This window comes from Podarcis gaigeae (assembly GCF_964106915.1).
Source record: "Podarcis gaigeae genome assembly, chromosome: 2".
NCBI classification, from domain to species: domain Eukaryota; kingdom Metazoa; phylum Chordata; class Lepidosauria; order Squamata; family Lacertidae; genus Podarcis; species Podarcis gaigeae.
The window spans coordinates 114,622,008-114,635,272 of NC_139679.1; the positions used below are offsets into that span (position 1 = coordinate 114,622,008).

A 13,265-nucleotide genomic window follows, 5' to 3' on the forward strand; every position below is an offset into this window, starting at 1 on the left:
CGTGGAAGACAGGAGTGCCTGGAGTGCTGTGGTCCAGGGGGTCACGAAGATTCGGACACGACTAAACAACAACAGTAGTGATTGTTCACTATGAAGCACCTTGGAGAAAATAATTGTATACATGGGAATCTACCCCCACCCCCTAACATTCTCTAGTCTAGATTCTCATTCAGAACCTCTGACAGAGGCTCCTCATTGTCAGAGGGGATTTTGTTACCTCGAGGCCCAAGACCTACGTGGGGGGTTACATTCCTGGGGTCAGCATTTTTGTTGTTGTTTAGGCGTGTCCGACTCTGTGCATGCAAGGGCATAAGTCAGGAAGACCCTCGAAAATGTTCCCCCAAGCAACCATCCTTACTTGTCCGAAGTCAAAGATCTTGACTTTTCTAGAGGCCAGGAAGCAAGGTGGACTTAGAAATTCTTATCCCCACTGCCAAAGTCCCCCCCCCCCATGAGGTCTCTCATGTTCTTTCTATTTATTAATTTGTTTTGAGGAATGGTTCCAGGGTGCAATCTGTACTCAACTAGCAAACAGGTCTCTTTGGATATAGAGATTTTGCTGAATTGCCACATAAGCTTCCCTGAGGAGCAGCAAAAAAAGAGGGACTTTGAAACTTCCATCTCCCTGGCCAGTGGAGATCTTGGGGGAGGAAAAGGGATTGAGGCTGAGAAAGGTTTTAAGTGATGCTCTTTGCATAATTCTGATTTTATTCAGAAAAAATGATGGTACTGTCTCTAGAAATCTTAAGTCAGAGTTGGGGGTTAGAGAGAGAACTACATTGAAACAGGAATGTGTGTAGGGTTAGTTCCTATGTTTTTCCTATGTCTGGGGATTGACAGGGGACCCAATCAATCAGTGTCATTTAAAAGCTGGCCCAGGAATAGAGAGCTGCATCATGATTGACACAAGGGATGGCCAATCACAGATCTGCAAATATGGTTTCTCAAGTGCTTGTAAGCTCAATCTTGAAGGGAAGACTGAATAGGTCATAATGGCAATGAATATACGCTTGCACCCTCAGTCAAGAGAGGCTCAGGTTCTCGTTCTTCCTCACGTAAAATAAGGGCTGGAGGGTCTCTCCTGAGAAGGAGGCTGCAGGGAACGTGTAGAGGCGGGCTGCTGTATCAGCATCGTAAAAGGACATCTGTCCCCCTTCACAATTCAGGGCCACTCGGATCCTCTTGGGCTTCTCACTTGGAACAGGGGACTTATGGGGGTTGTACCCAAAGACCCAGTTCCCGAAACACCAGATCCCCTCCGTAGCATCAAAAGACACAACACCCTTCCTCTTCACAGACTTTCTGGCAACCCCCAACCCCCACCCCTCCTCTCTTCCCACAATGACCTCCCAGAAATGTCTGCCTGATGTAAAACCCTCACATCCCAGCACAAAGCCATGCGTGTCAAATCTCTCAGGGTTGTCTGGCAGGTCTTGATAGAAGTCTCCCTCTCTCACACTCTTGCGATCCTCAGACAGGATGAGGTAGGGATTTGCTGTGTCTGGATCCAAAGTTACGTTTTCTGTGGGGGCAGATGAGGAAAGAGAAGAGAAACAACGTCAACTGGGAAGCTGACTCTTTTTTAGGCACATGGCAGAAATAGCGTCCCCTCTGAAATGAACAGGGACTCCATGACGAGAGAGGGATGTCCATCAAGTTCTTAAAAATGATTCTTGAAACATCTGCAGTTCTTCCAAGGGTGTGAAGTACTTAGCGCACATTATCTACATAGAACCCTTGCAAAGACCCTGTAAGTTGAGTCAATCTTACTATGCCCATTTTTCAGTTGGGAAAACTGAGGCTGAGAGGCAGTGGCTTGTCTAAGGCCACCCCCCACCCCCCACAGTTCATGGCAGAAGGGAGCAAAAGCAGGGACTCCCTAATTCACATCTTAATCTTCTACCTCACATCACAGCCCACACTTGACATACCAGGCAAAACTGGCAGCAAGTCCTCTCGCTCTTTTCTAACCAGTTTAATATTTAATGTAATGTTATACCCCATCCTTCCCGGTAGTTTATAAAAAGCAAGAAAGTGGTTAGGCTTTCCCAACCCCTGTGTGAAATGTCCTGCTTGGGATTCTTGAAAGCGCATCGTATAATTGTAGAGTTGGGAGGGACCCCAAGGGTCATCTAGTCCAACCCTCTGCAATGCAGAAATCTGAATTAAAGCATCCACCACAGGGGGCCAACCAACCTCTGCTTCAAAACCTCCAAGGAGGGAGAGCCCACCACCTTCTGAGGGACTCCATTCCATGTTCTGCAGTGTGGGCCTTTGGTCTGTTTTCCCCTGGCAAAGTATGAGCAGTCAGCCAAGAACTAACTTGATTATTGCTTGCGATTTGGTAAGAGCAATGCAGAAAATGGATAATTCTTTCTTTCAAATTGACATCTATTACATTTTGTGTGAGTCTGTGTCCACCCCCCCCCCCGGTTCCCCAGACCTGATTGGCTATATGATTCATCTTTTTCTTCACTGTTCCTCGCATTTATGGGAAAGTGGGCAGTGGAAGCACAATGAGAAGCCCATTTAGAAAGTGGTCAGGCTGGTGGACATTAGGAAGAAGATCTGCTCTGCAGTGCCATCGTTCCCCCCCGCCCCCCCCCCGGGTTAGTCAAGTGATTTCTTTTTAAAGACACACATTTGCACAGTGGCCTTGGGAGATTAAGTGTGATGTGGGATGTTGCCACTGCTGCTATTAGTCTTTTTTTTAATGTAATGGGTTTTTCTAGTTTTTTATTGTCTTTATGCATTTTACTCACTGCTGTTGCCTAAAAGAATCCCAGAATATAATTTTGAAGATAAGTAAGAGATAAGTAAGAGATAAGTCACTGCCTTACCCTGGCGAAAGGGCTTGAATAACTCAGAGAAGCTATGAACTATGCCGAGCAGGGCACCCAAGATGGACAGGTCATAGTGGAGAGTTTTGATCAAACGTGATCCACCTGGAGGAGGAACCGGCAAGCCACTCCAGTATCCCTGCCAAGAAAACTCCATGGAGAAAGACAACAGGCATATAAAAGTTATGACGCTGGAAGATGAGCCCCTCAGGTCGGAAGACGTCCAACATGCTACTGAGGAAGAGCGGAGGACAAGTACAAGTAGATTCAGAGCTGATGAAGCGGCTGGGCCAAAGCTGAAAGGACGCTCAGTTGCGGATATGCCTGGAAGCGAAAGGAAAGTCCAATGCTGTAAAGAAAAATATTGCATAGGAACCTCGAATGCAAGAACCATGAACCTGGGTAAGTTGGATGTGGTCAAAAATGAGATGGCAAGAATAAATATTGACATCCTGGGCATCAGTGAACTAAAATGTACGGGTGAATTCAGTTCGGATGAACATCATATCTACTACTGTGGGCAAGAAACTCGTAAAAGAAATGGAGTGGCCCTCATAGTCAACAAAAGAGTTGTGAAAGCTGTACTGGGATGCAATCTCAAAAATGACAGAATGATCTCGATACAAATCCAAGGCAGACCTTTTAACATCACAGTAATCCAAGTTTATGCACCAACTACTGGTGCTAAAGAAACTGAAATTGACCAATTCTATGAAGACTTACAACACCTTCTAGAAATGACATCAAAGAAGGATTTTCTTCTCATTATAGTGGATTGGAATGCTAAAGTAGGGAATCAAGAGATAAAAAGAAGAACTGGCAAGTTTGACCTTGGAGATCAAAACGAAGCAGGGCAAAGGCTAATAGAGTTCTGTCAAGAGAACAAGCTGGTCATCACAAACACGCTTTTCCAACAACACAAGAGACGACTCTACACATGGACATCACCAGATGGGCAGCATTGAAATCAGATTGATTATATTCTCTGCAGCCAAAGATGGAGACGCTCTATACAGTCAGCAAAAACAAGACCTGGAGCTGACTGTGACTCAGGTCATCAGCTTCTTATAGCAAAATTCCAGCTTAAACTGAAGAAAGTAGGAAAAACCTCTGGGCCGGTAAGATACAATCTAAGTCAAATCCCTTATGAATACACAGTGGAAGTGAGGAACAGGTTTAAGGATTTAGATTTGGTGGACAGAATGCCTGAAGAACTATAGGTGGAGGCTCGCAACATTATACAGGAGGCAGCAACTAAAACCATCCCAATGAAAAGGAAATGCAAGAAAGCAAAGTGGCTGTCCAACGAGGCCTTACAAATAGTGGGGGAGAGAAGGCAAGCAAAATGCGAGGGAGATAGTGAAAGATACAGGAAATTGAATGCAGATTTCCAAAAAATAGCAAGGAGAGACAAGAAGGCTTTCTTAAACAAGCAATGCAAAGAAATAGAGGAAAACAATAGAATGGGAAGAACCAGAGATCTGTTCAAGAAAATTGGAGATATGAAAGGAACATTTCGTACAAGGATTACCATAATAAAGGACAAAAGTGGTAACAGAAGCAGAAGACATTAAGAAGAGGTGGCAAGAATACACAGAGGAATTATACCAGAAAGATATGGGTGGCTCGTACACCCCAGGTAGTGTGGTTGCTAACCTTGAGCCAGACATCCTGGAGAATGAAGTCAAAAGGGCCTTAGAAAGCACTGCAAATAGCAAGGCCAGTGGAAGTGATGGTATTCCAGTTGAACTATTTAAAATTTTAAAGGATGATGCTGTTAAAGTGCTACACTCAATATGCCGGCAAGTTTGGAAAACTCAGCAGTGGCCAGAGGATTGGAGAAGATCAGTCTACATCAGTGTTTCCCAACCTTTTTTGGGCAAAGGCACACTTGATTGATGAAAAAAATCTCGAGGCACACCACCATTACAGCCCCTTGACGTCAGCGCGCAGCGTCACGCCGGGAGGGACGCACGAAAGTGTAAGTTTCAATTTTTTCCCCTCCCCCTTGCCGGGGAACCTCCAAGCTTTGGGGGTGGGGGGGGAGGAGGCAGCAAAGCGAGGGACTGAGGGACTCCTCCAACTCCTCCTCCTGCTCGTCCACGGCCGGGTAGAGCCGCTTGAGGCGCCGCTTGAGCTCCTTCTCCTGCTCGTTCAGGGCCGGGTCGCCGCCGTGAGTGGAGGCGGCGTGGGGGACCCCGCAGGTCAGGGCGAGTCGGCTCGTCAGCTGCCACGACAGGAGCAGGGCGGGCGGCGAGGGGGTGGCTGGGTGGGGGAGATCCCCCTCGGATCTGCTCCATCTCAGGCTCGGTCGGCGCTGTCACGAAGCGAGACGAGGCTGGAAGGCGCCGCTCTCCTCCTCCCTCCGCAGCAAGCGTGGCCTGGCGCGAATCAAATCGCCGCTCCTGTCCCGTGCGCTCAGGTGGGCAGCTCCAAAGGGGCGCCCGCGTGCGCCGGCTTGGGGTGGCTGCCCAAGCGCCTTCTCTCTCTCGCCTCCTCCCACGAGTTCGGGGTCAGCCTCCCGCTCCTCCTCCGCTTCCTCCTGACAGCCGCCGGGGTCTTTGGTCGCCGCAGCCTCCCGTCCAAGAAGCACCTTCGCCCAGGCAAGGACGCGCGCGGAGCTGGCGAGCGCCGAGGGGTGGGGCTCTCGCGCCCGCCTCCCAAACCAGGAGGGCCGGGTCGCCGCCGTGAAGGAAGGGCGCCGGGGCGCTGCTGCTGCTGCTGCCACCGCTCCCAGCAGGCATGGGCCCAGCTGAGGCGGCGGCGGCTGTTGTGGTGGTGGCGGCGATAGCGGGCGGAGGAGGGGGCGGCGGCGGGGCCGAGGTGGCCGGCGGCGGCGGGGGAGGCGGCGGCGGGTGGAGCAGGAGGGCGGCCGAGGCCGGTGAGGGAGTAGGGTTGCCCGGGGCTTGAGGAGCCGTCGCCGGGAGTTGCTGCTGCTGTTGTTGCTGCTGCTGCCCGGACATGCCGGCCTCCTCCTCGTCCGCTGTCTCGCGCTCCTCCCTTTTGCGCGCGCTGCCCCGCCGCCGCCCCATTGGCCGGGTCCTGTCAGCTGATCCTGTGTTATTTCCTGTGTGTGTGTGTGAGGGGAGAATGGAGAGAGAAACCTCGGCACCACCACCGCGGAGCCGCCCCCGGCTCGACGCGGATCCTCGCCGCCGCCGCCCCGCCTCTCGCCGCCCGACTCGCGGCACACCAGGCAAGGTCTTGTGGCACACTAGTGTGCCGCGGAACACCGGTTGGGAAACACTGGTCTACATCCCAATCCCAAAGAAGGGCAGTGCCAAAGAATGCTCCAACTACCGCACAATTGTACTCATTTCATACGCTAGCAAGGTTATGCTTAAAATTCTACAAGGAAGGCTCAAGCAGTATGTGGACCGAGAACTCCCAGAAGTGCAAGCTGGATTTAGAAGAGGCAGAGGAACCAGAGACCAAATTGCAAACATGCGCTGGATTATGGAGAAAGCTAGAGAGTTCCAGAAAGACATCTACTTCTGCTTCATTGACTATGCAAAAGCCTTTGACTGTGTCAATCACAGCAAACTATGGCAAGTTCTTAAAGAAATGGGAGTGCCTGATCACCTCATCTGTCTGCTGAGAAATCTCTATGTGGGACAAGAAGCTACAGTTAGAATTGGATATGGAACAACCAATTGGTTCAAAATTGGGAAAGGAGTATGACAAGGCTGTATATTGTCTCCCTGCTTATTTAACGTATATGCAGAATTCATCATGCGAAAGGCTGGGCTGGATGAATCCCTAGCCGGAATTAAGATTGCCGGAAGAAATATCAACAACCTAAGATAAACACTAAACAACAACAACAACAACAAAGAGTTTCCTTTATGCTGCCATCTGCTACACCTTTTCCAGCTCTTATGATTCCCTTTTTGTGGTGTCCAGGATCAGGCCAGACTGGACTTTTGTCTTCCCACTGAGCCTTTGCCCCTGGTCTGTGGTGTAATTCTGCCCAGCTCTGCCTGGCTCTTTTAGGTTTACTCAAGTTTCTCTAGTTTAAGCAGTGACGTCGTGTCTCCCCTCCTACACAAAAGCTGAGGGAAGACCCCCAGTCTTGCAGGGAAGCCGGACACCTGGAGTTCACAGTCAGGCAGGCCCCACCTCCCTCCACAGACACCAGAACCCATTCACCCTCTAGCCCCCAAAGGTTGTTGCAGCCATTTTCTGAGCTATTTGTGTTCATGCACTGTTCTGCCTTCCCCCCATTTCCCACTCTTAAACCCCCTCATATTTTCTCCTCATGTGTCGGGAGCCTTTGGCTTCACACCACCCCTGTGTCTTACTGAGATTGGGCACAGAAAAGCCAGCCATCCTGGGCTGGGGGCTTCCTAAGAGTCTGCAGGATCAGGCCAAGTGCCCCTCTAGCCCAGGATGCTGCTCTCACGGAACAGATGCCACCGGGAAATAAGGAGAAATACGGCATAGCGGAAGAGCTGCAGTGGCCTGGTCTTTTGAGAAGCAGATCCCATCTCTCCCGAATTAGTGCCTCTGTTTGACCCGGAAATGTACCTTTTCGCAGCTGCAGTCCATATTCCACAGTGTCTGGAAGAGAAAAGGGAACAGAGATTTAGCATAACACCATCATTCAGATAACAAACCTGGAAAGAACAATATGAGCTCATGAGATTGTAGCCAGATGTCTACTCCAAGTCTCATCATACGTAACCACTAGCCACGCTGGCTGGAGATTATGGGAGTTGTAGTTAAAACTATCTGAAGCTCTCCATACTGGCTATCCCTGCATAACCAGGGGAGGGGTGATGTCAAAGTTCAGGCCTGCCCAAATCTTGGGAGGAGGAGCAGGACCTCCAGAAGATCTCCCCATCAGCAAAAAGGTCCAGACACCTCTGTTCCAGGACGGGAGGCCTCAGCCCCAGTCCCCTCTGCTCCTGGACAGCCCCCCTCCTTCCCACCTTCTCCCCCCTTACATCAATCTCAGGGGCAAAGGAAGAGGAGAAATGCCCCAAAAGTGAGATGTGTGAAAGCACCCAAAGTCTGGCTGAGAGATGTGCAGAGGTCAAGTACAACTTTTTACAGACACTCACCACTTGAGGGAGGCTTACACTCCTCTGGGTGACCACTGTCATTTTCCTGGCACTGCTAATGTCTTGGAGCCTTTCATGAACAATTTCAAATATCTAGTATAGATTCCTTACAGGCCTTCTTTACTACCTCTGAATTTCTTCATGACAGCCTCCAAGAAGGGATTTATATCTCCGAAGTCCCAGATCTTCCACTTCAGGGCAGGAGGAAAAGCCACAGGAGGATCCTCTAAGTTCTCCTTCGCCTGAGACCTGGGAGGAGAAGAACAAAGTCAAGCCTCCATCTTTCCAATGCAAGGAACTTTCTGCCAAGGCAGGGGTCTCATCCTGATGATAAAGGCATCATGGATGTTATCATGAAGACTTGGGAGCAGAGTTCTTCCTATGGCAAAAAGGAGCATCTAGCTGACGTGTGGATCTAAAAGCATTGAAGAAGTTGAAGAAAAACCGGGAATAAATATATGAATATGAGATTGAAGGGAAATAAGCTGATATATGCATATCATTTTTATGAAGAAAAGTGAACAATACTCGGTCCCTACGCAGAGATTTTAGGACTACATCAGTGAAGCATTCCAAATGATTAAAATTATTAATATTTTGTAGCCCAGTGGTTACAAAATAGAGAGAACTATTAGAAATTAAAGCTGTGTTTTCTCAGCATGGATGATTTTCAAAATAGGAAGCTGTTTGGGGACAAGGCTCTCGGCGGTTGCTCTTCACGATGGCTGAGTCAAAGGCAGTGAACCTCAGGAGGAGAGTGTCCTCTGGGGCTCGGATCCTGATCACGGGTTTCCCACAGGCTTCTGGTTAAACACTGTGAAAACAGGATGCTGGACTAGATGGGCCACTGGCCGGATCCAGCAGGGCCCTTTCTCACATTCTTATGTCTGAGGAAGAACCTGCAGAAGCCAGAAAGACACTGGAAATTTAAGGGTATGTTATAGTGAAGCCCCTTTGGAATGTCTCCCTTTTCTGTATCTATTGCAGAGGAAATGAATCCATCAGGGAAAAGGGAGAAGTATGTAATGGAGGGGAAGGAGGAACGGATTCCTTGCTATGATTCTTGATGAGACCAATAGCATCAGAATAAGGCAGGGGTTTTTCCATCACTTACCTCTGCAAGAAGCTTCCAATATCCTGGAGGGAAAAACAAAAGATGTCAGTGGAGCCATTTCTGCAGTCAGTTATAAATACTAAGCAGCTGAGTGGCAACTGCTGGGGATCACAGGTTTGGAGAGCACTACTGTTTTTTAGGCTTCTCAGAGACCTCTGGTTGGCCAATGAGAGAACACAATGCTAGAATGAAGGGGCCTGTGGTTTGATCTAGCAGGGCCCGTTTTCTGACCCCAGGAATGAAGCCTTTCACCCTTCATGTACGGTTTTCTTTCCAGCAACATTTTTATGTGACTAAGAAAATCTTGTAGCCTGAAGCATCACACTCCACCCTCTCGCATCAGGATGAGGCCTGACCTGCAGGAGTTCCCTCTCTGGTTCCTGAAGCTTCTCCTCCATCTCCCGGATGAGGCTGTCAAGAGAGGAGACTTCCCTGGAGAGTCTGGCCAGCTGCTCCTCCCTTTGGGCTGCAATCTCCTTTTCCACTTCTGCCATCTGGGCCAGAATACGTTTCTCCTGTTCTTCCAGAAACTGGCGCAGTCGCCTGAACTCAGCCACCATCTTTTCCCTCTCTGCATCTGTTTGTTTCTGCAGCAAAGAGGTTGAAAGAAGAGAAGAGTGGGCCAAAATCAGGCATCTAGTCTGCCATTGAAGGATGAAGAGGCCAGTTATCCGAATTCCCTTAGAAGGCCACTTCTGACATATTCAGCAGAGAAAGAGCTTCATAAAAACTTCATAAAAACTTACAAGCCCACCCACTCCTTTAAATAGCCTTTCTTGCTTTGTGGCAGATAAGGCTGTTCAGAAATATACCTCTTTCTGTATTCCATATTAATTTCCACCCCCGCCCCCCAGATATTGATTCTAGACTGTAGCATTTTTCATCTTAAAGCAGTAACAATGGTGCTTACAAGCAGGTCTTGGCTTTCCTTTTCTGCATCTGCTTTAAAGACCAGAATTTTCTCTCTCTCCTTCCTCACATTGTCTAGGCAGGTGCTGATCTGATCCTGAAAACAAATCAAAATCAAAGTTTGCTTGCTTTTTTCTTTGTTGGAATTCATAATAACAGGAAAGTTGAATCATCTGCTTGCTCCCTGCCCCAAAGACTGTGGCCTTTGCCTTCGTCATCCAGGGAGCCTGTGGTGCAATGGGCCAGTGTGTCTGGCTGTCAACCAGAAGGTTGGTGGTTCGAGCCCAACCAGGGACGGCTGTGGGCAGAATTCCTGCATTGCAGGGGGTTGGACTAGATGGCCCTCAGGGTCCCTTCCAACTCCACCATTCTGTGATTCTTTCCCTGTCACCTCCAATGCACCTCCCTCCAGCCCTTTCCTAAGGGAGCTGATTCCAGAGGATTAACTGGGGGTGAGTTACTCCTGCAGGGGGACATTGGGGGCACTCTACCACCCCACCAAAAGGAAAAAAGAAATGTTTATTGTACAGAATTTCAGAAGTTTAGTTACTCTTTGGCTGCCCGAGGGGAGAATACATTAAAGCGTTTTCTTGCAAGACCCCCTTCTCTGTAGCTATTCACCCTCATCATCCCCAAACGAAACCCAGAGTGTTTTCCTACCTTGTACTCCTGGGACGCCTCCTCCAGAGGGATCACCTCGTGGCTTTTGTGCTCCTTGGATCTGTCACACACCACACAGATGGGGCTTTCGTCCTCCTTGCAGAAGAGCTTCAGGGGCTCCTGGTGCTTCTCGCAGACCCTCCCCTTTCCTTCGGCCTCCTTTTCACCTCGAAGACGGAGTTTTTCCAAAACATTTGCCAGCGGCCGATTGGGGATGAGGGTCCTGTGCTGAAGGATTTCCCTGCACTGAGGGCAGGAAGCCTCTCCCTCGGATTCCCCCCAGCACTGGATCAGGCAGGCTCGGCAGAAGTTGTGCCCGCACTCCGGGATGATCACTGGATCCCTGAAATACTCCAGGCAGATGGGGCAAGTGGCTTCTTCGCAGAGATCGCGAACGGGACCCCCAGATGCAGCCATGGCTGCTGCCTCGCCAGGAAGAGAGAGATGGTTTCGTTTGCTTTGCTCTTCATGCGCGAATGGATGTCTCCTTTTCCTTTCCATGAGGAGATTCCAGGGGGTGACTCCAGATTTCCCTTCCGCTCCGCAGACGTGGCCTTAGCAAGGAGATCTGGGGTTCTGCTTCCCCCACCCAGGAAAGTCAAGCAGGGAAATTCAGGGTCTCGGCTGCCTTAGAGACGTGAATTGCAGTAGAACAGGGTCTCTGTGACATTGAAATTTGCTTTTTCAAAGAGAAGGGGCAGAACTCCTTGCTAAATCAAGGAGCCAGGCGCTTAGGAGAGGAAGAGAAAACCTCTCCCCTTCCGGAGTTGCAGGAGTGAACTCTCTGCGGGCGGAGGGTTGTCGCCCGCGTGATTGGTAGTCCTAGGCGCATCACTCCTCCGGCTGGCCAATCGGAGTGGCCGGGGGGCGTGGCTGCTTGCCTTTTAAACAGGGGTTTACATTAACATGAACCATGGAAGTTTTTTATTTTTTATCTTTTGGTGTGGGGGAAGTGTTTTCTCTCTTTTGACTTGTGTTTTTTTATCTTCATAAAAAAGTATTAATTAAATAATAATAATAATAATAATAATAATAATAATAATAATAATAATAAATATTATTGTTTGGTGGCTGATACATATTGCTCATAAAAACAGAGAACACATGGCTTTTTTGGGGGGGAATTTCAGTGTTGATGCTCTGAGCATTTTTCTTTGATGTTTCATTTGATCCATGCTGAAGTGAGTTCTCCTCTTAATCTGGTGTGCACCTGGCGATATGCATCAGGACAGCAAACTCTTGGGACAGCCCCACGGTTGTCACGGCAGACATGAATTCCTGAGCCGCCACCCCCAGAGCCAGTCGTCTCAACATGGAGGTTGAAGCCCCCCAGATGCAGCCGTCTGGGAGCCCCCAACTCTGCCACTGAGACTGGCTCTGCCACTCAGGCAGGGAGACTGCTGGGAAGCCAGGCGGGCGTGAAACCAGCAGAATCCCAAATCTGTCCCAATTAATCAGTGCTGGAACAAACACTCTAGATCCCCATTCAGCTGGAGAGCGAAAGAGAATCTCTATACAGTGGTACCTCAGGTTACATACGCTTCAGGTTACAGACTCCGCTAACCCAGAAATAGGGACGCGGGTGGCGCTGTGGGTTAAACCACAGAGCCTAGGACTTGCCAATCAGAAGGTTGGCGGTTCGAATCCCTGCGATGGGGTGAGCTCCCGTTGCTCGGTCCCTGCTCCTGCCAACCTAGCAGTTTGAAAGCACGTCAAAGTGCAAGTAGATAAAGAGGTACCGCTCCAGCGGAAAGGTAAACGGCATTTCCGTGCGCTGCTCTGGTTCGCCAGAAGTAGCTTTGTCATGCTGGCCACATGACCCGGAAGCTGTACGCCGGCTCCCTCGGCCAGTAAAGCGAGATGAGCGCTGCAACCCCAGAGTCATCCGCGACTGGACCTAATGGTCAGGGATCCCTTCACCTTTACCGTAACCCAGAAATATTACCTCAGGTTAAGAGTACAGAACAAATATTACCTCAGGATGAGAACAGAAATCGTGCTCCAGTGGCACGGTGGCAGCGGGGGCCCCATTAACTAAAGTGGTGCTTCAGGTTAATAACAGTTTCAGGTTAAATACGGACCTCCGGAACGAATTAAGTACTTAACCCGAGGTACCACAGTAGACCACAGTAACCCCCCCCCCCGGCTGGCTCTCAAGTCTGCCCTGACGCTGCACCAACTCCACCATGTTTACCCATAAGGCCTCAGGAATAGACTACACCAGCCTGCTCATCCACAGTCGTGTCATGGAGGAGAGGAACTTTCTTCACAGCCAACCTGGCAGGAACCGCAGCAGCTAGGAGATCAGTTCCTCCGGCTGGAAGGGCTGGCACACAGCACCTTCCCCACCTTCCCTGTGTGTGTGCCATTTATCCTTTTTTCCCCTGTTTATTTATTTATTTACGGCTATTAGCCCATAAAATATGTACAAACCTAAAAGCACAGAAACATAAAAACCAATACATCTAACAACAGAAGGGGAACACCACGATGCAAGGGTGGGTCATTGAGCAGTGACAAATAACAGCTTGGGGCCCGGAAAAATCCAAGGGACGGTTCACAGAAAAAGGAGAACTGGAGACGAGATCCGTCATGCACTCTCATCATAACTGTCCGATTAGTTTTTGTTGTTGATGTTGTTTTTTGGTGGTTTTTGTGTGTGAGATAACCGCATTCAGG

General features: G+C 49.4%; 1 protein-coding gene across 1 annotated transcript; it reads right to left on the minus strand.

Moving 5' to 3' along the window:
* Nucleotides 1-675: 675 nt before the first annotated feature.
* Nucleotides 676-11,373, minus strand: LOC310837707 (E3 ubiquitin-protein ligase TRIM11-like). Its single transcript, XM_083724714.1, has 7 exons — nt 10,587-11,373; nt 9,928-10,023; nt 9,374-9,604; nt 9,018-9,040; nt 8,031-8,152; nt 7,368-7,400; nt 676-1,522 (listed from the first exon to the last, which is right to left on the minus strand). The coding sequence occupies exons 1-7, from the start codon at nt 11,085-11,087 to the stop codon at nt 1,023-1,025; spliced, it is 1,506 nt and encodes a 501-aa protein (XP_083580840.1). The 5' UTR covers nt 11,088-11,373; the 3' UTR covers nt 676-1,022.
* Between the last annotated feature and the right edge of the window lie 1,892 nt (nt 11,374-13,265).